Source organism: Strix aluco, chromosome 22 (genome assembly GCF_031877795.1).
Source record: "Strix aluco isolate bStrAlu1 chromosome 22, bStrAlu1.hap1, whole genome shotgun sequence".
NCBI lineage: Eukaryota > Metazoa > Chordata > Aves > Strigiformes > Strigidae > Strix > Strix aluco.
The window spans coordinates 3,003,773-3,030,285 of NC_133952.1; the positions used below are offsets into that span (position 1 = coordinate 3,003,773).

The 26,513-nt window shown below is 44.7% G+C and overlaps 3 protein-coding genes across 6 annotated transcripts; 2 read left to right on the forward strand and 1 right to left on the reverse strand.

Annotated features, from left to right (window-relative positions):
- Positions 1 to 1,527: 1,527 nt before the first annotated feature.
- Positions 1,528 to 7,035, reverse strand: TMEM278 (transmembrane protein 278). Its single transcript, XM_074848249.1, has 2 exons — positions 6,025 to 7,035; positions 1,528 to 3,478 (listed from the first exon to the last, which is right to left on the reverse strand). The coding sequence occupies exons 1-2, from the start codon at positions 6,292 to 6,294 to the stop codon at positions 3,209 to 3,211; spliced, it is 540 nt and encodes a 179-aa protein (XP_074704350.1). The 5' UTR covers positions 6,295 to 7,035; the 3' UTR covers positions 1,528 to 3,208.
- Positions 7,036 to 11,058: 4,023 nt separating this feature from the next.
- MRPL20 (mitochondrial ribosomal protein L20) lies at positions 11,059 to 14,886 on the forward strand. Its single transcript, XM_074848250.1, has 4 exons — positions 11,059 to 11,205; positions 12,334 to 12,444; positions 12,737 to 12,814; positions 14,386 to 14,886. Exons 1-4 carry the CDS (start codon positions 11,119 to 11,121, stop codon positions 14,557 to 14,559), a joined length of 450 nt encoding a protein of 149 aa, XP_074704351.1. The 5' UTR covers positions 11,059 to 11,118; the 3' UTR covers positions 14,560 to 14,886.
- Positions 14,887 to 15,126: 240 nt separating this feature from the next.
- Positions 15,127 to 25,813, forward strand: CCNL2 (cyclin L2). 4 transcript variants are annotated; one of them, XM_074847855.1, is made up of 11 exons: positions 15,127 to 15,587; positions 16,545 to 16,619; positions 16,905 to 17,014; positions 17,290 to 17,410; positions 18,647 to 18,711; positions 21,518 to 21,617; positions 21,699 to 21,803; positions 22,033 to 22,174; positions 22,922 to 23,039; positions 23,123 to 23,215; positions 24,465 to 25,813. In XM_074847855.1, the coding sequence occupies exons 1-11, from the start codon at positions 15,264 to 15,266 to the stop codon at positions 24,817 to 24,819; spliced, it is 1,608 nt and encodes a 535-aa protein (XP_074703956.1). In that variant the 5' UTR covers positions 15,127 to 15,263; the 3' UTR covers positions 24,820 to 25,813. The 4 variants fall into 4 exon arrangements, with proteins under 4 accessions (XP_074703956.1, XP_074703957.1, XP_074703959.1 ...); XM_074847856.1 differs by lacking the exons at positions 15,127 to 15,587; positions 16,545 to 16,619; positions 16,905 to 17,014; positions 17,290 to 17,410; positions 18,647 to 18,711 and adding an exon at positions 18,718 to 21,177; XM_074847858.1 differs by lacking the exons at positions 15,127 to 15,587; positions 16,545 to 16,619; positions 16,905 to 17,014; positions 17,290 to 17,410; positions 18,647 to 18,711 and adding an exon at positions 18,718 to 19,570 and having other exon boundaries at positions 20,181 to 21,617.
- Positions 25,814 to 26,513: the final 700 nt, after the last annotated feature.

A 26,513-nucleotide genomic window follows, 5' to 3' on the forward strand; every position in this document is an offset into this window, starting at 1 on the left:
CCCCCCCGGCGTGTGTCTTTCCCATCATATTCCAAGCACATCAAAGGGGAGTACAGCTATCTCCCAAGGTTTTGTCACTGTACAAATGCAAATGCACTGCAGCCTGCTGTCAAAGCACCTGGAGGAAGAGCACCACTTGGGGCAAACCCACTCCCACCAGCACAGGGGGGCAATTGCAGCAGAAGGTGGTCCCGGGCAGATGAGGGTACAGTTATGTACATGAGCTGCAGGACACAGGAAAGTCAGCAATGTTTATCAGAGCCTGGATCTTTAGTTTTAATGAAAGACACTAAATTTTCTGTCTCTGCCTTGTTTCAGGGACCTTTTAGAGGGTGGTATTTGTAAACACTATATACAATAGCCTGCAAGATTCTCTAGGAAGGCATAGAGGCATGTGTCACCCTCATCATGTTTTATGTTGGTTTTGCTAGGAGACAATCAGCTAATCCACTGCTATGTGTCCCACAGTGAAGTGGGAATGTGGAATTACTGTCTTCACCATCCACTTAATCTGTCAGCTTCAAAGTATTTACAGAAAAGAAACTTCTTACTGCTTTAAAGCCTCCAAAGATGTAACAGTAATCGTGAAAGCCTGATGCTTCAGAATAGTCATCCTTTTATGGAAGGACAGAAGTAACTAGCTTAAAGGAAAGAAGCTCAAAGCAATTATTTGCTGCACTTTTATTTGCCTTTTCAAGTCAGGCAGTCCATTATGCTCCTATAATGGGCCTGAGCAAATGCTAATGCATTCTTGCTCTTCTGAATGCCATCGGAACAATTTGGTCAGCACTGTCGCCCTGCAAAATCCTAGAGCAATGGAAAAGCATTAAAATGCAAACTCTATATTCCTTCAACCACTCAGGTTCTTGGATGGAACGGGCTTGTTCATTCTTTGGTACACAGAAATGTTAAGCAACAGCTAGAACTGTAATTGAAAAATATCAGATCGGTTGCACCTGAAGTATTGTGGAGGTGGTTTGTTGAGGCTTTGGTTTAATGCAGGATGGGATAAATCACACTGAAGGCTGGTGGAATGACTCAGCTGAGCACACACACGGAGCCCGCAGCGTGGATCTATTGCACCGCTGCCCATCTGTTCGCAGCACGACGGGCTGCAGAGCTGCCTGCTCGCGGGAGTCCAAAGCCAACACTGCGCCCATCACAAGCTGATGGGATGGCCAAAGCCCAAACCAACGGCTCTAGTCTCTCAAAACAAGGCTCCAGCAGCAGTGCCATGCTTACCTCCAGCTCTCCCTGTGTCAGTCTTGTCTGTTTTGGTGGCTGGACGGAGTGTCCCGCTGGGTGTTTCCTGCCAATTCAATTCACTTTCACCTGTAGTCAGCACTGGGTATTTCTCTGGGTGGGACTAGGGCTCTGCAGGCTACATAGACTGGAAAAAGCAATCCTCAGAAAGAAAACAGAAATCACATTTTAATTTACAGTGATAGGTACTGTGGTACAATGGGCACCACACAGCTGTTTGATGCAGACAGTGCTTTGAGACAGAACAGAGAGAAACTCCCTCAGTGGAGATCTGGCATGATCTTTATTTATACGTAACACTTGAAATGGTTGTATCTGGGAGACAGGGAACAACAGCCGGTGGGAGTGCACAGCTTGCAGTGATCGGTAGCACACAGACCCCGCTAACTGAATACTACAGAGACCCACAGCGATTTGAAAGGAGAGGATCATGCATCAAACTACCATGCCTTTCCCTCCCTGCCACACCTTCTCACATACGCTGTGCTTTTCACCCAGGTGCAATTTACGGCATGTCATGACAGAGGATCTGTGGGATGACTTCAGAGATGACTGAAATCAAGAAGGAGATCCAGCTGACTTGGGTAAGCATCAGTTCAGGCCCTGCTGGGACTTCTGCAGAATCACCAGGGGGAACACAGGCTGGGTTCCCCTGCTCAACAGGTTTTGGACACACAGCCCTCTCTGGGGAGGACGCCCAGGTGTCCCACGCATCGCTCTGGGTATTGCAGATGGCATATTCGGCACAGCAGGCTCCCCAGACACCATCTTGCTGCCATACTTGCATTTCCATGAGGGCCAGTCAGTCTGTGGCCCATTCAGTCCTTGTTTCACACAGAATACAACACAGTGCTAGTGCTGAAATGGTTCCTGGGTCCTCCAGATATCCAGCCTTACTGGGGCACCAAAAGATTCACAGCATTCAGCAGTCAGTTTGATCTTTTCCAGCTCTCAACTCTTAAACTGCAGCACTAGCCCTAAATCCAGGTATCTGTGACCCTCAGAAAACAAGACATTATCTGCTGTCCCTCACCGGTGTAAGCTCTTAGCCCAGATCTGGGAGAATTTGTAGTGCTGAGCAGCCGCCACGAGCCTTCAGTTCCTCCTGCCGGGAATCCTAAAACTGACCTGAGCCCTCAGCCAGATTTAGCCCCAGACAAGACAACCTGACCACAGCATAAAGGACAAGGAGCTATTCGCTGGTTAATAACCATCAGCCATTACCAGAGAAGCATATTTCAGATCAGCAGCTGGCAGGAAAGAGACCCAAAGATCAGCATTTGTTTCCACAGCCAACCCAGCGACCTGACTCAGGAACACTGAAAGAAGCTTAAGCACTGCTGCTATGGGAAAGAGGGATTGCTAAGTGGGGGAAGAATATCTGATGTGTAGGAAAGCGGTGGCATCACAGAGGCAGTGACCTGCAGAAACCTTTGCAAGAGGTTAGAAACATTGGCAGCCCAACACTTGAGAAAACCACAGTTGCTTTGTCTTGGCTGGATGCTTCACCAGAGGCTGCCTTTCCCAGAGAGACCTCTCTGAGGCAGGTAGCGAAGTCAGCAGCCACTCCCACCACCATTTAATCCTATACACAGGTACTCCATGTCCCCTGTGAGGCAGAGCATGCTGCCCCGACTGGAAACAGTGCTGTGCTCTGAATGCCATGAGCACTGGGAGGAGTCCTCGTTATTTTCAGGGCTGAACACTGTCTTTACCATCAAGGAGTTGTGTTTTCTGTATTTCCCTCACAGTGGGCAGAATCCTACCCACTTGCAAAGCTGCAGGAGATGGCTCCTTAATAGATCTTCCTTCCTCTCACATCTATGTACTACACAGCCTTCATCTGCAGAGACCTCAGGATGGTGATTCTGGGAGGGGATGGTGGGGAGGGACAGGGCAGAGAGAAGAGGGTGCTGGCTAGGGCAGATCCTCTGGTGCTGCAAACTCATACCCAGGCCTTGACTTGAGTGTTCCAACCCTTGGCACAGCTGCACAGGCCTCCCTCCTCGTACCAGCGCCACTTCACCCCCTTGTACACAGCCCTGCTGTATGGCTGGAAGCACATGAAGAGGCGGAGATGCCTTGCCAGGCTGCAGTAGATAGCCATGGCCACCACAATGAGAGGGGACATGATGACGAAGCCAAGGATGATGAGGGCAGAAGAGCTGTTGTCATCCAAGATGCTTCTGCAGTAGCGGGCAGCTGAGTGCAGCACCTGTGGGAAGAGCGAGACAGAGCTTGTCACAGACCTGGTGGTGGATACAAGTGGTGACCAAAGTACCCTTGAGTTATGCAGCACTGGTAAATATATGCATGCAGCATTGCATGACTCTTCAGGTAAAACAGGACTCCACTGAGCCACTTTTTCTCTCTGTAGGCCCTCCAGAGCCTCCCACTTCATCCTGTTGGGCATCAAACCCATTTGCATCCCACAGTAAAACATTTCCAGAAGGTGTCAAAGCCACAGTGGGAATTGCCTGGCCCAGAGGTACGTGATTTCTCTATGAATTATGCTTCACTCCAGCTAGCAGCAGCACTTGGGTCTGCCTTGTTCTACAAAACAATTACCATGACAGATGTCTCCCTGTTCATTAGTCTGAGGGATCGGGAAAAGCTTTCCAATAACAGCAGCTATGAGTTCTCATAATTTCAGAGCAATAAAAATCAAAGCCAAACTTCTCAGACAAGCAAATACATCGGTACTGAGAAAACAGTAATAGCGCAGTCCCTTTGTCAGGGAGCTTTGAGATGGGGAGCTGTGGGTTGACAACTCATGTTGCTGGGATGTCAGCTGAAAAATACAATGCAATGGCTGTATCAGAAAGTTACAGCACATCCCCCAAAGCTATAAATGTTTGCAGTCAACAGCACATCTTAGCATGCTGTTGTGTCCTGGGGTTTAGAGGCCTCAAGTGAGCAAACTAAGATTCCACCTACAGAATGAGCACGTTCACCACACATAGATGGCTCCTCGGAATAGATATCCTGGCACTAAAAGTGCTGCCAAACAAGCAGTTGTCCCAGAGCTGAGCGAGAGTTTACACATCTGGGAAACGTGATTTTACACTTCAACTAGGCAGAGAGGGTGTCTCCTCCCTTGCTGTGGACTGGGACCTCCACAGCTATATCCATGCACAGGTCCACAGAAGTCAGAAGAGCCTTCCTGGGTTAAACTGGGTAAGTGGCTGGCCCTACTGCATGGTTGGATCCTTTCCTACCACCCATGCTAGGATCTGCTCACTCAGAGATCACCCAAGGACTTGGGTCATTAGGTAGGATGCACAGATTTCATTAAAAGGAAGGGGAAAAACTTTCTTCTTTCAATATTTCTCGGGTAAATACATCAGTTTGAGAATATTCAAGTAATCTTCCCTTTAGTTCAGGTTCTGTGGAACGAGGAGACCAATAACATCTATATTTTGAGTCAATTCTATCTGCTGGGAGAAGGTACTGCAGTGTGGTTTTTTTCCCCCAAAGTAGGAAGTAAAAGAGCTCTTCTAGCTTAGGATAATCAGCAGGAGAAGTCATACTGAGCTGGTCTAAGCCACTGCCTGTGAGGAAAACAGGAGAACTGCTTTTTCACATCCATACTTAGCCAACTGATTCTGAAAATATTTACAGAAATATACCAAGAAGAAATTTATAAGTAATGAAATAATGAAATCCAGAGGACAGCAACCAACTGGAATGGACACGCACCCAGCCAGAGCCCTTACTGACAAAGTAGACTCATTTGTTGGCGTGAGAAACTGTACAGCACATTTGGGAACACATCTGAATGTTAGATTGGCATAAGAAGGGATTATATATTCTGTTAGACTTTAATGGTTCTACAATTAGTCATTAGGCAGATCAAATATGACACTGTAGAGGGCTTACTTAAATGGAAAGTAACAAACCCTGTCAGAGCCCACGGAGGACTTGTGTGAATTACGGAGGAGTTCAGGTTGGCAGCACTCAGTAACAGAGGTCACAGGAAGGAGAAATATTGTGACATTAAAACGCAAACAGCAACTTTGTCAAGCCAGAGAGTGTATTCATCTGACCCGTCACAGCTGCTTGTTATTTTCACGGAAATACAACTTTATTGCCCAATCAAGCTTCCGTTTCCCACAATATTGGAGGAAGGGAGGAGTAAAAATGTATCTTGCTCACTGCTGCCAGCATTCAGGTGTGCCCACATGATTGGATTCTCATGCAATCTTGTTGTGAAATGCTGTAGATTTATCTCTGATCACTTTATACTTAAAAAAACTGTACAAAGTGCAGCGCACAGGCAATCAGGACCAAGAGGTCCCACGTTCTCTCAGTCCCCGAGGAGCTGGGCAGTCACAAGCAGCTCCTGTCAGTGCTCTCCCTGCTCCTCCAACAAGTCTTTTGTGCTAACCCACTGACACTGAACGTACGGGTGCCAGCCAACTACTTATAGACAATTAGCCCAGAAACCACAGAGCCTGTACTTCCCTAGACAAATGCACATGCCAGCTTTGCTTATAGCCATGCCACAGGCACAAGCAGGAGAGCCCACTCCCTTGTACAACCAAACGCCTGCAGGTCAGCAGGAACTACCACAACCCAGTTCTTGTCAGCCCAGGCTATACACGTACCTTCCCCACTCACCTCATGCAAAAAATCTATACACATACACACCCCTTATGGAAACAAAGCCAAAGCTTGGGGAATCCAGCCTCAGCTTTACAGCCACTGTTCCCCATGGGCTAAAATAAAACCATGGCCCTGCCTTAGAGGTGGCTTACTTACCCGGGAGTGGCATTGGAAGCCAAAATAAACTACCACAATGGTAGGAAGCAGCACAATGGTGAAGATAACAAACATCAGGAGCAAATTCATGAAAAAGACCAAGAAGTTCATGGTGCCTACCACCAGGGTCCATGCCAAGCAGCACCAGGCACTCCGTGGCTCCCTGGGAAGGAGCTGGTCATCCATGTCATACGGCGGGAGGCTAGGAATCATCTGAGACTTGTCTGAGAGGTTTTCTGCTCCAAAGTCCTCACTGTCCTGGCCAGACATTCTCCAAGAAGGTTGCTAATCAACCTACTCTTATCCAAAATGGGGTGGTTTTTTTGCTTTTTGCGACAGACCTGGGAAGTAATTTTCAGTGGCTTTTTCTGCCTCTTCCACAGATGGACAGGAACGTTTAACCAGAGATCATAATGGAGCAAGGAAGGAAAGGCCGCTTTTGGCCACCTGCTTTCCCAGGACCTGGCCAGCACAGGTTGTTTCCCTTCAGAATGTTTTCCAACAGTGTCCCAACCTCAGTTTCAAAGTAGATGTGGCTGCTGGAAGTTTGGCAATGGTTATTATTTTGCTTTTGAATCCACAGTACTCCTGAATTTGTTGTTGTTCTCCCTAGGACTGTGATCCCACGAAGTCCCAAACAGTTGCTGTCTTAGCTTTGATAGGCTGCTCAGTTCCAGAGAGTGCCTAGCTTTAGTATCCTCCTCCACCTTTGAGCACTGCTGTTTGCCAAGAGTATCAGGCTTAAGCACTTTCAGACAGTTCCTTGACTGCAAATCATCTTTCCACACTCTTCACCCTGTACCCACGTAAATATTCCTGCTCAACTTTCATCCAAATGAAGTGACCAGTGAAGATAACGAACAGCAGCTGTTTCTCCGCTCTCTGCCTTGCTGGAGTCCTTGCCCACACCTTGCAGAGCTGGAAGCAAAGACTGGAGCGGTGTGTGGTTTCGCTGCTCTCAGCTGCCCGCAGTCACAGGCACTCAAATACAAGCAGTGTCTTCCTCCCCGAGCTGGCTCTCAGAGCTTTGCAACACTGCTCTGTTTACAGAGTAGATTCTGAAGCCGCTTCCCGTGCCAGCCAATCCTTCACATCTATCTCACTACTGAAGTGATTTAGCACACAGCACCCAAGAGCCACGCTCAAACCATACATTCCCAGAGCAAGATGGTCCTTTTCCAATTTTAAACACTCTGCCTCTGATTAATTTTCTACAATTTCTCTCTAGATTAAAAAACCTTAGAGAAATTGATGATAATAATCACTATATACCTCAGAAATCTTGTGTTCTCTGCAGCCATCACTGTTATTGTTTGCAGAACATACTGATACTCTTGTAGTGAAGGCACAGCAATTATCAACTCCTTCATCTGCCTCCTATGATCAATATTATTTAAGAATTTCAGTGGTATCTGCACATTTATGTAGCCTTTTAGATACATTCATATATGGATAATCATAGTACTGCAGGAGGGAGAAAACTTCCTTAACTTCAAAGGAAACTGAGGTAGCACAGGTCCTACCAGAAGGCACAGCTCATCCGTGGCACAAGTCGGGGAAAGAATCCAGGAGTCCCGTGTTCCACTTGATGCTATTTTGCTCAGAAAGTTCTGCCCTAGAAAAAGGTTATCAGAAAAACAAGGTTCACACAATGCTAAGTGTAAAATGATTTTATAATACAGATGAGTGCTAGCTTTTCTTCATTTAATGTTTTTGTTAAAAATTGTGTATTTTGGGTGCCCATCCCCTTGCCATTATTGGGTGTTTTGGTATGTTTATCTGCCTTATTTACTGGCGAGCTGTAGCAACAGCACAGACAGTTTTCTCCAAGGACTTGGACAGACCCACTCGTGAAGCATTTACTGGTGGCCCATTAGAAGAGCTCTACCAGGTGATAAGTCAGGGCTAGTGGACCTCAGGGCAGCTGCATCCCAAACACACCACGGCTTACCAGCAGCCTCTGACAAAGCCATGACAGCAGGAGGAGATGATGAGAGCAACACAAACGCAATATCCAGGCTCAATATTCATCACTCGTGAGTGAAGCAGACTGTTACTGATTTCTGGCATTACTTTTAATCAAAGTTAAGCTCCATTGTGCCAGGCACTCCACACATATGGACTAAATGCACAGCATATCTTACTGTGCAAGTTTTAGAAACAGGGAACAGGAATACATAGAATTAAAAGTGTTCCCCAAGCTTCTTTCAAAGCTAAAATTTGGATGTAGATTTCCAAGTCACAGGCCACTATTTCAATGAGGAGGCACATATGTCTTATATTAGTCATTTTTCTGACTGTAGAAAGTAGAATATCACCCTGCAAAGATACAAGCTCATGTAGCCAGAAGGATTGCCTTCTAATTGAAATAGAATACAATTGAACAGACTCTGTCCTCTTGCTGCTGAAAGTACCTCCTCACCCTGGGCTGCAAGAGTGTTACACACTGCTTGTAGAAAGAAAACAGTGAGACAAATTGAGACTATTTGCTATCTGCCACGCATAATCAATATCAAAACAGAAGCTTTAACGTTGAAGTGAGTTGAAGGGCTGTGTGAGGATACAGATTTCTAAGGTGTAATGAGGGATACCAGCAAGAAGGAGGCCTTTTGAAACAAATAAGTAAACAGCTCAACAACATCCATACTTGTTATGCAGTTCCCCAGCTATGAAAATTATTAGTTGATCCACACTCACTGCTTCATTTTTTTTCTATAGCTCTTCTTGCAGGGCCTCTTAGACATCCAAAAGAGTCTCACAAACTTTAGCTCTATCAGTAGCCAGCAGCAAAAATTCACCTGGCTAATCTGTAACAGATCGCAAGTCGGGTGTATCATTCTTATTAACAGCAGAAATAACTCATAACTACATGGGGCACTTCGTTCTGTGCTTACCATTGATGGATCTCAAAGCCCATCAGAAAAATACAAAGCCTCAGCCACAGGAGGCTGCTGGAAGCTTGGCAATAATTAAGTTCTTGCTGCTCCCTCAGAGATGGGGGGCTCGCAGGGCAGAGGATTGCCAGCCAAGGCTCCAGCCCACAGGACCCAACCAAGGTGAAAACAGTAGACTCAGAGTTGGTGGTCAGAGTCAATGAAGAGTCCAGACCTTCAGGCAGGTCCAAGGTCAGCCTGGAAAGTCAGTCTACAGGTCAGAGACCAGAATAAGGTCCATGCCCAGCCTTAGCTGCAACGCAGCTAGCCCCAGAAACAGGTACACCTACAACAGCAACTCAGGCAGAAGGATGCTGCCAGGCCTGAGCTTAAATGGGCCCCAGGCAGAGAGTGTGGATGGAAGCCTTTTGCGATAATGAAAATGCATTTTAACCTGTGGGAGGTCTGAAAATTGTATTCTTTAAATTTACTTTCCTTTGGAAAAAAACACACATTCTAATGAATGTTTCTTCTAATAACCAAGTGACCTTCGTGTCAAACAAACCCCAGTGATAGTAAGAAAGATTCCCCAAGCTTCTAATTCTGTGAAGTTTCCACATCCTGAACAAGCACCTGCCTGTAAGTGTGAAAGATGTCTTGATGATGGTGCAAGTTATGGAGCAGTTTCTAACAAGGAGCATCATTGCTTTGAGATGCTGAAACTGAGAATGATTAAAGATGATCAGACAAATTCATTAGTTCTCTTTTCTGATGGCAGAGACTCTTGCTGCTAAGAAATATTTTTTCCACTGCCTATAATGACAGCACCATCTTGTGGTTTGTTACAGTTCATAAAAAATGTTCGTTTTACATCTCACAATCTCTTACACACAGAGGAAGTACTGTAAGACATGCTACCCAGCATGGAATTCTTCCAGTCACTGAAAACAACACAAAAACTTTTCACACTGCTTTAGCATTGCTAGTTTGAGCACTGCTAGCAATACAGCCCAGCAGCAAGAGATGGGTACTGAACAGTGACCGAAATAAGGCCCCGTTTCACAGGACTTCATCGACACCTCCAGTCCCTCACAGGATAAACGACAATGCAAAATGGCAAAGCCGCTCCCTCCTCATGTCTCTACAGACACATGGATTGTGATTTCACTGAAAGCACTTTACTGAGCTCACTCCCTTCAGTGTTCCCGGCATCTATGAATTCAAGGCTTCATTTCTGGTTTTCCCGCATGGATGAAAATGGATGGACACCTTCAGACAACAGAAAGAGCGTATCCCATCAGTTAAACTCCTTGTTGTAAGGGACCTCAGACAAGAATGCACCCAAGAGCATAATTTTTGCAACTGTGATGGGTACATACCGGAGAGGGCAGATAAACCAGCAGACACCTGTGGAAACCAAAGATAATGAACCTGAGAAACTTTACAGAGTGATGAGCCAAGACAAAACCTTCTATGAAAAAGACTCAAGAGTTCGTGGAAAGGACACTGAGACACCTCTTCAACAACCACGAGGGACCACCACAGACCACCGAAACCCCCCATGGAAGCCCCTCTTTCCCAAATTTTAGTCTGCTTGTGCAATGTGTTAACATATGCCTGAGATTCCCCAAAAATAAGCGGCTACTTCTTGGAAATTACATTAATATTTAAAAAATTCTATATAATGAGTGTGCTTTTGTCTTTCAGTATGCACGTTAGGTGGAGGCATGCACCTGGCGCTACATTAACGAGGCCTCCTTCTTGATGCTACACCGGTACGAAGAGGTTTATTCCCAATTCCGGTGACAGAGGGATGCGCTACGGGGCAGGGTAAGCACCGCCAAATCTGCTACACCCCAAGCTCTGTGGAATGGCCACCTCCAAGCAGCTCGGGTCCCCCTTATTCGGGGAGTTTCGGCATAAAGCTCCTGAGTACAATCCCCTGGGAGCAACCAACAGCTTCCTCGTACAGTGGCTCCTCCAGGGAGGTGGATTCTGGACAGCGCTGCCCCGCACCCCGCGGTCAGCTAAATAATCACCCTCAGAATAATTCCACCGGGTTTTCACGGGGCGTGGGGAGGGGAAATACCACACAACGGCCTGGCAGGGAAACCCCCCACGCCACAGCGGCCCAGCCTGCCGGGAAGCGGCGGAAGAGCCGAGGCCGGGCCCCTCGTCCCCGCCCCGGAAGGGGCCGCGTTGCCGCCAAGGGGCCGCGGAGATGGTGCTGCTGAGCGCTCCGCGTTGGCTGCGCAGCCGCCTCACCGACCGCTTCTGGAGGGTGCAGGAGGTGCTCAAGTATGCGCGGGTGAGTGTCCCCGCTGCGGCTCCTTCCTCGGCCGCCCCCCTGAGGGGCTCCGGCCCGCCCGAGGCCCGCGGGTCCTTCCCCGCCCAGCGCTGGGGCCGGCGAGGGCCCGCGGGGTGACTCGCGTCAACCGGGCATTTTCTGTGGATGGAAATTGGTCTGTTTGGTTAAAGCCGGAGGCCGTAAACACGCCTGGTGTTGGTGCTATAACACAGCACATGGGGGTGAATAAAAGCGAGAGCCCTGCGGCAGAAGAAATAGGAGCAGCAGGGGCAGAGCAGAGTGTAAACACAGCGGGCTGCAGGCTGGAGTTGGCTGTGGGGTTTTGCTGGTTTTTAACTGGGAAGAGGAGCAGGGGAAAAAAAAAAAAACCAACCTTGCTCTTCAAGTGCATTTTAAAAGGTGAACGAGACTGCTGCACAACATGATTTCAACTGAAGTTCAAGCTGTTGTACCTCCACTCGGGGAGAACCTTTCTCAAGGGCAGGCTGTTAGCATCCTGGTTGGTAGTACGGCTTGCTGTAGGGTTGAGGTGGAAGATGTTGCAGTAAGTGACAGTAAGTGACAGTATCTTGGTCTGCCCACAGTCCCTGTAGTAGTTATTTATTTCTCTGACTGCGCAGGACTGGCTACTTACTTCTTCTTGCTTCACGTTAGATGGATGTTAGTAGCTCCAGCAAACTTATTCATTATACTTTGTGTTCGGGCAACTGCAATGTTTTTGACATACGAGAGGCTCCTGTCCTGTCCCTGTATTCATAGTGACAAAACTGAGAGGGCAGCTCAGGAGTGAGAATAAATGCGTGAGTTTAGGGTTTGCCTGCAAGCACTGAAGATGATTTTGTGGTTGCCTCTCTGCTGCAACCACAGCCGAAGTGAGGTCTGGTTTTGGCTCCCTTCTGCTGGACTGAAATTTTTCAGCCTGCTCCAACTTTTCAACTTCAGGTTTCCCATGCTATAAAACAAAGAAATAGTTATTTTCATTATATACCAGCTGAAGGCTTAGCTGATGTTTGTGAAGTGATCCTTGTTATGAAGAGTTGTGAAATGCAAATGAGCATATATTAGTATTTCTGAAGGGTTTAAGAGCCTTAAAGATAACTGAACAAGAACATCTTGGTTTTGTTTCAGCATTTCCGTGGAAGGAAGAACCGCTGCTATAAGCTGGCTGTACGAAGTGTTCGGAGAGCTTTTGTGAAGTCTACAAAGGCCAGAAGAGAGAAGAAGAGATTCCTAAGAGCGGTAAATAGCAACATGTTAGATGTAAACATTAAAGTGTGCAAAGAGCAGAACTGAAATAGCCATTTTCCTTACTGGGGGGGTTCTCTCAAAATGTTTTACCTGTGGGTGAGAAATAAGAGTTTAAAGTAAGCACAGTCCCTCTGTGGTCTGAAACAGCTCACGTTGTGAAGTTCATACATGTATATGTTGCACTGAGAAGACTGTAGGTCTGAAAATGTGAGCAGATCAGCATGACAAAAGGTTTACTTTTAAAGTATTTTATCATCCAAGATGTTAATTTTTACACTTTCAGCTTTGGATCACGAGGATTGAAGCAGCTTCTCTTGAACATGGTTTGAAATACCCAGCTTTCATAAGCAATCTGCTTAAGGTAAGGATGGTGCTTGAAGAATAATTACTTTGAAACAACAAATTGCAGAAGATGCCTCATAGAGGTCTTCTGAAGTGCCAGGCAAATTAGTTTCCTAAAACTCCGAAGTCTTTCAAGTAGATGTAGTCTGACAAAACACATCAAAGTGCTGCTGGTTACTATCTAAGATTGCAACAGCAAGGAATTGAAGCTGCAGCCTCCACTTGCCAATCTTTAAAGAGTAGTGGTGGGGACTTCCAAATTGGAGCCTGAGCAGGCAATAGGGCATGGTGGAGGGTTTGAAAAGCTCCTTCTGTCAGACTGAACTTGTGCCAACACTGTCCTGCTTCCTAGTTGTGATGAAAAGCCTTCTGCTTATGAAAGGAATTTCATTCACTTCAGGAACTAAGTCCTGCCCAAAACCTGTTTTCTCTTCCTTATACGCATAATCGCCTTTTATCCTGGGGAGTGTTGTTGCTCTACACCTTGTTCTGTCCCCAAAACTTTTACTGTGCACCTTAAGAACATGACTTGTAAAATGCTTTTACACTTGTTGCTACTGCGGGCATTAAGTGACTGCTGCCTTTCCTTTTACGTCAAGAAACTTAAAAATACAAAGCTTGGATTAGCAAAAACAACCCTAAGAAACTGTTTTCATTACTAGCTTTGTGTTTTGGTGAGCATGGACCAGGCAGAGTTAGTGCCACTGTCCCTTGTTCTTAAACGTGCTGGGGAATTTGTTTTAATTTGTTGATACTGGAACTGTAAAATTAAAACTTGTTTCTCTTGGTTGTGATCATAATAAGGAGGTAGTGGGTTTTGCTTCTTAAAGTGGAACTACATATAAATTTATAGCACATGTCAAAACATTTTATCTGGGTTTCAAATAAATAGATCACTTCCTAGGCTTTCTGACATGTTTCCTGTAAAGTAATATAGTTCCTGAAATTTATACATTCTTTTTCCTGGTTACTCTTGTCATGCTGTAACCAAAAGAATTAAGCACTGCCTAAAAGTTAACTCTTTTTCTCTTTTTTTTTTTTTTTTTTTTTCTCAAGATGCCTGTCCCTTTGATTCTTGTTTCAGAGCAGTATATTTTTGTAAGGTTCTCTGTTGGAAGATCCAAAAGTAAACTGTTTTATATAATACATCCCTTTTAGAATATGCATTTAACAGTGCAATATTTAGACTTGTTAAGAGTATTTGACTCTGCAGTCTTTCCTTCTCTACTCCAGGACACATTTTAAAATACCAAGCAGCTTCTATCACAAGAGGTAAACTTGAGTATGTTTAAGAACAGAAACAAGTGCCATGGATTAACCTGTAACATGTAGCCTTCCATGAAATGAGATTCTTCTTCAGTTTTTGGTTTCTACCAGAAAGACTTTGAGAAAGTCAGTAAAGAAATTTTACACATTGGCTTAATGAGACATCCATGGCTGAGTAGTGATGTCTGACAGTTCTCTAATAGTTCCAGAATTGTACAGCATAGAAAAAAGGTAATTTCCCTTAAGACCTCAGGTAGCCATTAAGTGTTGCGGTGGTGTTTGTAAAAATTACAGTACTTAACCAACAAATTTTCTTGCATTTAGTCCCAGGTGGAGCTGAATAGGAAAATGATTGCTGATTTGGCTATTTATGAGCCAAAGACGTTCAAGTCCCTGGCTGCGTTAGCCCAGAGGAGGAGACAAGAAGGCTTCCTTGCTGCCCTGGGAGATGGAAAAGAACCAGATGGGATATTTTCACGTATTGTACACCACTATTGATATTAAAAGAGCCTGCAGATACATGTTATAAACAGGAACTTGTATTGCAAAGTAAACTCGCTGGCTGACTGCTAAGATCGTAGCGGTGGAATAAAATCCTCTAAGGATGGTTCCAGAAGGAAGAAGGGGTGGGTCTGGCTGTGAAGTTTGCACATTGATGACTTTTTCCCCCCCTGTATCGTTGTAACTGAACCACTTCGAGTTAGAAACCGCAGTTTGAAGTTAGCAGTGGTAAGTCAGGCCTGTAGAAGTTCCGGTGTTAACATCTCTAGCGTGCGTACGCTTTTTGTTCTCTTAAGGACTTTAATAAAGATATTTTTTTGGTAACTGCTCCTGGAAAACCAATTTTGAGTGGTGAATTGTGGCGCTGCGCGTGGGAAGAGCCCTGCCCCAGAGGGGTCTCAGCGCGGAGCAGCCCCCGCCGGGCCGGGCCCCGCTGCGCTGCTGAGGGCGGTGGCGCGCGCCGGAAGTCCCGCCCCCTCCGCGCTGTTCAAATTCCCAACCGGTGCGTCACAACGCTCCGTTGAGCCCGGGGCCAGCGTCAGACGTCGCTGCGGCCGGGCCAATCAGCGGCCGCCGCTTCATCGCGTCCCACCAATAGGCGACGACCGGAGGCGGAGGGGGCGGGCGGCGTCGTTGGGGCAGAGGCGCCGCCCGGTGGGGAAGGAGCGCGGAGCCAGGCGAGGCGGCGGCACCACCACAAAATGGCGGCGGGCTCGGGCAGCGCGGCGGCTGTGGGAGCGGTTGGAGGCAGCGGCCCGGCGGGGCCTCAGGCTGCCGGCGCTACGGCGGCGGGATCTGCTCCGGCGGGGAGCGGTGCGCCCGTGCCGGGTCCCGGGGCGGTGCTGATCGGGGACCGCCTGTACTCGGGGGTGCTGATCACGCTGGAGAACTGCCTGCTGCCTGAGCACACGCTGCGCTTCACCCCGTCCATGAGCAGCGGCCTCGATACCGACACCGAGACGGAGCTGCGCGTCACCGGCTGCGAGCTCATCCAGGCGGCCGGCATCCTGCTTCGTCTCCCGCAGGTGGGGTTGGGCCGCGGCCTGGCCCGTCGGGCTGGGGGAGGCCTCTCGGCGGCGGCCGAGGAAGGAGGCCCCGGCGGGGCGGGGCGGGCGTGGGGTCGGGCGTCTGCGCTCCCCGGGAAGGGAGAGCTTTGTTCGCTAGGCCGCGGCCCCCCGGCTCGGCGGCGGGCGGGCGGAGCCGGCGCTCGATCGCTAGGCCGCGGTTCCAGCTGCGCGGAGGGCCGGGGAGCTGCCCCTTTTGGCTGGGGTTTGGGACGCCGAGAGCCGCGGGGCCTGCGGCCTCCCCCGCCCGGCCGGGAGCAGGAAGCGGGTGATGTAACCGCCTGCCCCCGCCGCCTCCCCGGGCCGGCCCGGGCAGGGCGGGGGCTCCCGCAGTGCTTTTCTTGCGGAAAGAAGGGCTTCTTAGGCTCCTCGGGATTGTAGTGACCTCGGAAAGGTTTTGTTTCCCGGCGAACTCAAATCGCAGTCTCGTTGTTCTTCGAGTATAAAACTTTCCAGCCATCTTCTAGCTACCGAGCCTCAGCTGCTCAAATTGTGTTATGAGTCTATGCAAATCATAGTATTATTAGATTCCCCTTCTCCTTCCACGCCGAAAAAGTAAAATTTTTCTGGCGTATTGGCATAACTTTCAGTTTTATTGAGTTCTAGTGTTTGGGTTGGTGGCTTTTTATTTTTTTTTATTAATTTGGAGCATATTTTCATATTTCATAAAAGAAGTTTGCGATTTAATGTATGTATTCACCTTACGGCGTTTGTGGTGTTGATATAATTTTGGGCAACTTAATTTGTTACTGAGGTAGGGGTGCTAGTTTTCTTTAGCTACCACTGAACTTACTCCCAGACTTAAATACAGCTTAGCTAGTCTTCTGGGTCTTAAATCTGTTGAAATCATTCTAGGTAATTTTTCTTTGAAACAGGTGGTTGTTTTGTTAACACCTGTTGTGGCTACTTTCTTTTTAGGTGGCTATGGCTACAGGACAGGTGCTATTTCAACGGTTTTTTTATACCAAGTCTTTTGTGAAGCATTCCATGGAGGTAAGAAAATGCTAAAATTTGTATATGGCTCCAAGTGTTATTTAATCTTTGTTTTGTTTTAGCAAGTTGTCATCTTAGATGTGATCAGAGCGTTAGTAACTAGCCTGTAGATTTTACTTATCGATCAACATGATTTTACAAAGCAACGTAATACTGATTTTGTCAAATTTTTAGTATTTCCTTGTTTTACCACCATTTTCTCTTGTTATCCCTCCTTAAGCTGTTGGAGGAGATCAGCTCCTGATTTGAGCAAAACATCAGTATCTTGCAATACTTATATTTCAGCATGTGTCAATGGCCTGTGTTCATCTGGCATCCAAAATTGAAGAAGCACCAAGACGCATAAGGGATGTAATTAATGTGTTCCATCGCCTCAGACATCTACGGGAAAAAAAGTAAGCTTAGACTTTGAAATAATCTTAAGTATTAATGTTGTATTTTAATTATTAAACTTCATGGGCTGATGATAGTATCGTTCCCTGTCTAATCAGGGAACATCTTGAAGAGATCTCATGAAGGAGAAAAGTGAGTGGATGCATTTTGTTAAGTAAATATTTTGGGTGTTGTAAATAGCATTGTCTCTTGTTTTTACACAAACACAACTTAACCTGCATACGAGTACTCTTTGAGGTTAAGATTATCTACTTCAGAATTTGAAATTGTCTTGCAGAAAACCTGTGCCTCTAATACTGGATCAGGAATATGTGAACTTGAAGAATCAAATTATTAAGGCGGAAAGAAGAGTGTTAAAGGAGTTGGGATTTTGTGTTCATGTAAAGCACCCTCATAAGGTTTGTACTGTATAAGTTAACTTTATAATCAGTGTTTCATATGCCATAAATGCTTTGAGTAGACTGCCTAACTGCACGGAAGCTGTGTGGTTCGTGCGTGATAACACTAGTTAATTCAGTGAAGCCAGCTTCTTATGATCCCCATGTCTTCTTTCTCATTTAAGAGATGCTTACTAGTTGGTCTTGTATCAGTGCTGAATGACGACTGGAGTTGGATACAGATGCTAAGTATTCCTTGAAGTCAAATTATATAAGTAGGTAACTTTGATGTTAGAAAACATCAACTAAATGTAGGTTCTTAAGCAGAAAATAATTTGGAGACCTGGGGTTGTGATAGCCTATTATGAGAAACAGTTGTGATCACTCCTTGTGGAAACATGCTGAGATTATTGAATTCGTATGAGCTAGTTAGCAGTGTTTCTTACATTCTAAAACGTACACTCAGGTGTGAAGGGCTTGACTAGAAATGAGACAGTTCTTGGTATTTAAGTATCGCATGTCAGAGTAGGATGATACGTGAAAGATACAACTACTGCAGATGTTTAAGTTGGTACTTTAGTGCCCTTAGCACTATGCCTGAAGTGTGGTAAAAGAACCTTCTACTTCTGTGCCAGCAGAACTTGGATCTTGCTCTTTATTCCTCTAAAAACTACTGCTGTCTTAAAAGTTGTCTTCTTAAGCCTACTTGACTTTCAGAATTCACTCAGGTTACAAACACCCCAAAGGACAATTGTACTTATTTGTTAATTGGTTTGAATTTGCTGCTAGAGTAGTCTTTTTATTTGCATCCTTGTTTTCCTTTCAAACCTAAGAAAAAAACCTAGAATTGAATAAACTAGTGACACACAACATGTTCTCTGCAAATACTGTTATACTTCTGTTACTGCTTATTGCAGCTAGCAATATTTTCTCCCAAGTTACAGCTAAAAGGAATGGTGAGTTGTGTAGGAGAACATACCTAGCTTGAAAACAGTTGAAGACAAGACATCTAGATGAATAGCGTGGTGCCTGAGCTCGGAAGATGGAGAGCTAGGAAGGTCAGATCTGGTTGAGTGTCCAGCTTTTGCATTGGAGAGCAGAAGCTGTGTGGATGAACACTGAGGATGTTGCAAACACTCTCCTGTGGAGTGTTGTAGAACCTGAAAGAGAATTACAGATGCCTCATGGATGTCCCTCTGAAATAAATGGGTGGCTCTCAAGATTCTTGTTAATAACTCAATAACCCATATCTTCCAGATAATCGTTATGTACCTTCAGGTATTAGAATGTGAACGTAACCAACACCTGGTCCAGACTTCATGGTAAGTTGATTTTCTTTGTTATAAGAGACCAGCAGGGGCAGTAGCAGAAATATGTCACTTGAGGCACTCTGGGCAGCATTGCTCAGAAATCATTGTGGGCCACGCCAGACAGCTCCAGTGTTTCTTGGCGTGCCCCAAACTACTACTCAAATGTTGATCGGCCTCTTAAGTTAGAGGCACTGTTTTAATGGTAAGGTAGCTTTCCACCCTGACTTCTCACTTCCCTCCTCTCTGCTTTCACTTTCCAGCTGAAGGGAAAATGTTGAGTGGGTTGTAGCGTTTCCTTGGTTTTTTTGTTCTTCAGAGAAAACTATGTGTAGTTAAAGTCTGTTACCAGTGCTGGGAAATGACTTTTCCCGGGGCTTGGACTTGATTACAGGTGTATCAAAAACTCAGCACAGATAATTTTTTTTTTTTATCTGTATGGATAATGCAAGATGCCAGCTTCTAAGACTGAATAAACTCAATGTTTTCATGTTTGCTGAGAAATGTCCTCTGCCTTGTCGCTCTCATGACAGTAAAGATTTGCTTGGGGATGGGAAGCTTATGTAAAATTTCAGGTCTTAAACTTAAGAAATATGCTTTTAAACAGTAATGCTTTTGAAGAATACTGTGGTTTAAAAACCTTTAGTGAATCCAAAGATCATATTTCTGCTGACTGAACTGTCTGGTACTGTAACCTGTGTGTAGAGAACCAGTTTTGACTTTTCTTTTCTGTACTCTTTTAATCAAAGGGTAGCCTCTGAGGGTAAGTGACTAAGACTTCTCCTCTGCTGCCCAAGCGCTATGGTGCAGGGATAGCTGCCGTCTTCAGCCAAACCAAAGCAGGCTCTACAAAGAGAAGGCTGACCCTAGACAGGTGGTATATACGTGATAGTATAGTAACTGGCCAACTGCTTCTTGTGCTTATACTTTTTGACTTTTATTTTTCTTGTGCATTTTGACTGTTGTATATTTTATAACCTGATTGTTGAAGTTCTGAAAGGTTTTGAATGTTCTATAACTGTCAAAATGATGTATTCTTACATGATAAAGCAAATTAAGGTGGGATTTAAGTCTTAAAGAGATGAATTAACACAACAAAAACTGAAATGCAGTTTCCATTTGTAAACTAGTTAGAAAACGCTTGAGTATATGTGTGAAGCTTGGAGTCAAATGTAATACTTGGAGAAACTTCCCACTACCAGATTTCCCAGTACCATTGCATGAAGTACTGGGATGTGAGTTACGGACTACTCGTTACCAGTTTTCTACTTGTTATGAAAGGAGGGAGGAAATTACCACAGTTGAGAAACGGTTCAGATGTTAAAGTAACATATTTGTGTGCTGATGCTTGTTGCTTCCAGTACCTGAAAAGTAATGGATATGCAGTATAATTGTTTTTTGAAATGTGCATTTTTACATTACCTTTTTCTTAAAATGTTGTGGCAAGGATTCATTTCCTCATGTGTCTGATTCTGAGCCCACAGGGAAAACATGCAGAGGCCAAACTTGGAAGCAGGCATGTTTTTCAATTTGGCAAATTAGAAAAAGGCTGTATGACTTCCAGATGTTTGAAGTACCACTTTTCTTTATCGCTTCTTTTGCCAAAAGGTTTGTGCTCTCTTTGTAGTGGGACAAGAAAAGCAAGTTTTGAAGCTCCTTTCTCCCAGAAAGATGAGCTGATGTTTAGCATTGCCTCTCTGGGGTAGCAGTTGCTTTTTGTATAAAGAAGGATGTAAGACAGTGGGGGCAGGTGGGAGTTTGATGCCTTTGGGATTCAAGTTCCTTTTGTCTGTCCTGTGTAAACTGGTTACAGGTGCCTGGACGTGGTCTCTGGTTTGGATGTCTTGGGGGTTAGTGAATCCTTGTATACTGGGTACCCACATGGTTAATTACTGCTTTCAGAAAGCGTATTATTTTGAGGACTTTCTATTGTGTCTTGTTTTAGCTTTACCCCACCTGATGTTTTGCTTGACATATGTGCTCAAAAATCTAGATCTTTTTAAGCACATCAGCTGGCAGATTCAGAGGAAGTTACTTTGTGTATTTAAGATTCAGAAGAATTATGCTTAAGTGTACTGACTGGAATATATGTAATATTTTACAGTTTTCTCATTCTGTGAATATTCATTTTAAGCAACCTTACTGAAATGGGACAATTTGGAAACCGTGTTTCATGTGCCAAAGAGGAGATCTGCCTGAATACTGAGTATTCTCCTGAATTGATGTCCCCAAACACCCTGATTTCTTCTATGGCTGCTTTTTGCATCAAAAAGAATTCTGTTCTGGATGGAAACTAATGCTTCTGGAGGAAAAGGGACCCCTTAAATCTCCAGTGGAAGTGGACACGTGCTGAAGTGGGTGGTGTTTTCATGGGAGAACTACTACAGGAGCTGCAGCTTTCAGCAAACCATCTGGGCTCAGCCCTATTGCAGAGAAACATGTGAACCTAAAAGTCTATAACTGAGTACTTCAGATTACATTGTATGTTGTCTTGATGAAAATAACTTGTCTGTTGCATGAGAGCAGGCCAGTAGAGATCCAGAAGGAAAAGTGAAGTTAAAATTGGTTCTCTTTTCACAACTGAATTTTCAGCAGTCAGTCAGTCAAATTTAATTTGTCACACATCCCTCCCCTCGAGGGATTTTTTTTTTTTGGTAGTAAAATCATTCAACTTTTCTTTAGATTTACAGGAGTATAATGTTGAAGTCTAGTAACTGAATGCAGAAAGAAATAGTTCTTGTAGAAGTAAAAACAAAACAATCCAAAAACCACCAAACAACTTTGCAGTGCCATGCAACTTTGTTGATATCCTGTCTTTCAGGAATTACATGAATGATAGCCTGAGAACAGATGTCTTTGTAAGATTCCAGCCAGAAAGCATTGCCTGTGCATGTATTTACCTCGCAGCTAGGACGCTGGAGGTGAGCATCCAGTTCCATAATATCAGGCTTGTTCGGTGTTTTCATAGAAGCAGAAAACAGCATGTTTTCCCTCCCTTTCAGATTCCACTTCCTAATCGCCCACACTGGTTTTTACTCTTTGGAGCAACAGAGGAAGAAATTCAAGAAATCTGCTTAAAAATTTTGCAACTCTATACTCGGAAAAAGGTTTGTTTCTTTTTCATATTGTTGAGCGTTCATTAAAAACTGCAGCTTAGAACCTGAGTTGGAAAACCTTACCCCATTTGAAACTAGCTGTAAGCCTGGTTTGTTAGGTGGAACAGGATAGTAGTTACAGTGTCTGGGTCTCTTTAGATTGTTTCCCTCCCCTGTAAGTGAGTGAGCAGAAAGTCTAGTTTACTAAATTTTGACCTAAGCGGTGCTCCTGTGTTCACAGGTTGATCTGTCTGATCTGGAAAGTAAAGTAGAAAAGAAGAAGTTAGCTATTGAAGAGGCAAAAGCACAAGCTAAAGGTCTAGTACCTGAGGGAGCCCCAAGTTTAGATAACACGTCAGGATTTTCCCCTATCCCAAAAAATGGTAAGTAGTGGATAACTTGTTTTTAATAACTCCTCATCCTAAATGTATATTTACCCTTTTGGGATGCATATAGTGTGGTTTGGTTTTTGGTTTGGGTTTTTTGGTTGTTTTTTTTAAGCTGGCTTCTAGCAACTATTCAAATGGCAGAGTTTGAATAGCATTGTAACTTTGTAATTTCTTGAAACAGATGAAGGCTAAAATCAAATTAGTCTAAAATTAAGGCTAGTTTAAACTCATAGAGTACAGGAGCTTGCTTTTATGTGGTTTTGGCAATAAACTCGAACAAATACTTACAATGGGCATGTTATGCTAAAGCAATATGAAAGCACAGGTATGATTAGGAACTCTGGCAGGAGTATTTTTTGGGTGATGGGTGGGGAATATTTTCCTGCATACTTGGTCGAAAGTTTCTTTTTACCTTTAAAAAGATACTGAATAATTGGCAAGAAAAGGAAGTTGCTGTTCTGCCTCCTTGAAGTGGCTTTGAAAGCAATGTGTTACTATTGCAGTTTGTCACTGCAGTATTTTGGCAGAAGTGTTTCAGATCAGCTTCTGCCTTCTGTGAACTGCTTCAGGTTACTTCTTGTGGGTGGCTGTGTGTCTGCATGCGTGCACAGACACGCAAGCTGCACGTGCACAGTACTGGTTATTATAAAGGTGATGAGATGGGGTGAGAGGAGGCTTCAGTCCTTCTTTCAGTCATTACCCATACTTTCAAAATAAGGTAACAAAGGCTTGTTTTTCTAGAGTCTCCAAAAGAGGTTAAAGGAAATAAACCTTCACCGCTACCTGTTCAGGCAATGAAGAATGCTAAAAGGAAAGTAGAGGGAGCAAAAAGAATGAGTTCAAATAGCCCAGTAAATGGGTAAGGCTTTCATAATAAAGAATTTTATTTTTTTTTCATGACTACTTTAAGCAAAATAACTTACTGTTTCTTGTCTCTTGCAGCGTTCAGAAAGGAAGAGAAAGCAGAAGTCGAAGTGGAAGTCGAGATCAGAGTTATTCAAGATCACCATCCAGGTCTGCATCCCCTAAGCACAGGTATGTCCTGCTGTAGAGGGTGTGCTCGGAGAAGCTCCCAGACGGCCATTTCAGAGTGAGCTTTGGTAGTTTCTCAACAAGAGAGGCTGTGAAACAACATAGCAGTATGTGCTACTGGTTAAAACTCCAGAAACGATACAGTAAGAGTTGTACTCCATTGGCTCAAGTCAGGGGAGTTGCAGTGTCTGACCTTGTCCTACCTGTGCCAGATGGACTGAACAGGGAGTGTCAGCCTGTTGCTGGTGACGTACAGCCCACCAGGCAGCAGCACTGGCTTGTTGGTTTGGGTTTTTGACATTTAAAGTTGGGTGTTTGTGGCCCCAACCTTTAATGAATTATTATTTTTACTGAACTGTACTGGAGTAGTTAATCCATTTTCTGCAGTAGATGAACTTACAGCTCCAGCCTTAGTCTCTCTGGCAGTTGCTCCTGCAAAATCTTAATTTATGAAATACAAAATGATCCTGATTTGTATCTAGTTGAGAGTAGTAGAGATTCATGCCCCTCAGCCAGTGCAACTGTGACTTCTAGTTCAACAGCCTATCCCATTGGGTTTGGGTGTGTGCTGATAAAATCATGGCTTTGTGTGTGTAAAAGACCAAAGCTAAAACCTGCTGATTAAAATTCTTCAGTGTTGAATTTAAAATTGCATTTTAGTAATTATCTGAATTTAATGAAACGTCTTTAAAATCTGCTTTCTGTACTGCCTTTGACTTTGAAGTTCAGCATATAACCGTGATACCTATGGAGGGGAAATCAAAGAGACCGAAAGGTTAACTCCAAACTTGGGTGTTTTGGTGACGGCATTACTATAACTGAAGCAGGAGAAGTATTTTTACCTGTTGTCCTATTGTTGGCGTCACCTTGAATCTGGCAGTTACTCTTGGCTATTTGTGCATGTTCTCCAAGTAGTGAAGGGAAAAAAATTGTAAAACTGAGATGTGACTACTCTGCTCCAAATGGATGTGAGTTTCTAAAAATCGGTATTTCTGCAGTAACCAGATGTGATCAAGTCTAGGACAGAGGATTAGTTTCATGGGATACTGAATGCGAGAATCCAGAATCAAGTGCCTGGTCTCAAACTGTGCTGGCACACCTTGGCTCTGTCAGTGAGAAGCGTTTGCCTGTACGGTACTTACTGAGGCGTGTGTGTGTGCATTGTGACTGCGTTTAGCTGCTAACAGCAAGGTAGAGTCATTCTGTTTAATGTTAAGCAAATCATGTTTTCTCTCCTGTTCTTTTTCCACAGGAAAAGTGAAAGTTACTCCACATCAAGCGGCTCCAAATCCCACAGCCGTTCCAGGAGCCGCAGCGACTCTCCTCCGAGACAGTTCAACCACAGTTCTAGCTACAAAGGTTCCAAGGTGAGAAGTTACAAGAAATCAAAGGACTACAAATACTCAACACACAAACCACGGAAATCGCGCAGCAGGAGTTCGTCGCGGTCCAGGAGCCGATCCCGGGAGCGCTCTGACCATTCGGGGAAGTACAAGAAGAAGAGTCACTACTACAGAAATCACAGGCATGAGCGTTCGCGCTCCTACGAGCGAGCGAGTCATCGCTATGACCGGGACCATCCTGGCCACAGTCGGCATAGGCGATAAATAAAGCCAAAAGTTCTTTCCTTTGGAATTAAAGCAGTGGAGCTCTTCCCCATGTGGGCTTTGCAGTGTAGGGTTAACCACCTCGTAAACCACCTCGCTTGAGTAATGTCCGTTCTGCTGGCAATTGTGTGCTTACTGTCCTGAATCCAAAGGAAAGATACTAACAAGGGAGGCTGATGTGAAAGACTGAACCTGGTAGATGTCTTGACTGTTCTGCTGCAGAACTTGTCTCTGGAGGCTCCTATGCCTGCTCTTTAGTAATTTTGCATACCGTAGTGCAGTGGAGTGTTACTTGGGACTTCCAGTTCTGCGAGCGGGACCTCCGTGGCTCAGCCGTTGCAATACTGTGCTGAACAGTCCTTCCCTGTGGAACTAGAAGGCTCAAGACAGTTCATAAAAACCATTGGAGTGGCTTGGTGCTAACAAAGCTGTCTTTTCATACTGACTCAATTATGTTGTACAAATGTAAGGTGACTTTTTCTAGAACTGTTGCCTATATTAGGTTATATATGTGTATATATATTTTGCAGTGTTACAGTACAGTATGGGAATATGGCCTTACTAGCCTTTACACTTTATCCACAATGTAAATAAGCATTTGTTTAATACAGGTGGAAGATATATACAGAAAACTCAAAACTTGAATTCTATCAAAAGACTTGTGTAGAAAATTCTGATAAATGTGAAAGTATTTAGCTCTGTGTATTGAGAGTAGTATATTTTTATCTGTGCAATGCTGTGTGCAGGCCACCAGCTCATAAGACATTTCCTATATATACGTTTTAAGTGGTTTGAAATTCTTTACTCAGGATCTTTGACACTCTGAAGAATTAGTAGTTTGTCAATCTGCATGCTTGTTGAAGAACAGAGCATTTAAAAAAAAAAAAAAAAAAAGGCAAAAACCCCACAGCCCAGTAGTATCAGTTCTAGTGGTATATCTGAGCTGTTACTCTCATGCTCCCTAATTTCATTAAAGTATTTGATTTTCTATTAAGTTTACTTGACAGTAGTTTCTTATGAGCTATACCACTGTGCCTACTCGTAAGGAAGGAAATTTGGTGCTGAATGAAGAGATTATCAAATTGTAGTAGATTTCAGACTAGCCCAAGTTGTTCCACTCTGAATATAGGTGTAGTAGATGTCATGCTGTGCCCATCCTGGGGGCGTAGCAGGGTGTGAAGTGGGGTGCTGTTCCATGAGCCTTTCAAGCTCTGAGTAGGGTCTTACTAGAGCCTCTGCCTGCTGGTTAAACTTCTTCTGCCCACTCTGGGAAAACAAGATGCTTGAGGCTTTTTTTGTGGTCGGTCTTGTGGGTGCCTCAGTGTGACAGTGACCCTTGTAATGCTTCTTTTAAATCCAAACCAGTCTCGTGGCCATTTTCTTAATTTTTAATACGGAGGCAAGGCAGCTGAAAGGATTTGCAGTCAGCCTTTCCTACAGCCAACCTCTAGTCTACCAATCTCCTGAGCTGGAGGTTGTGTAGGATTAGTCTGTGTAATTACCCGTGGACGTATCTGTGAACTCGACTAATCTTTGTTTGAACTAAGTGATGCTTTTGACCTCCAGCTCCCTCTGATGTTCTGTTCCGTAACAGGAATTACTACTTTACGCAGTTACCTGTTCTAAGTGTATCGCTACTGGATAGTTTCAGTGGGGGCCCGTATTTCCCGTGCAGGGGGAAGGCTAGTTATTTC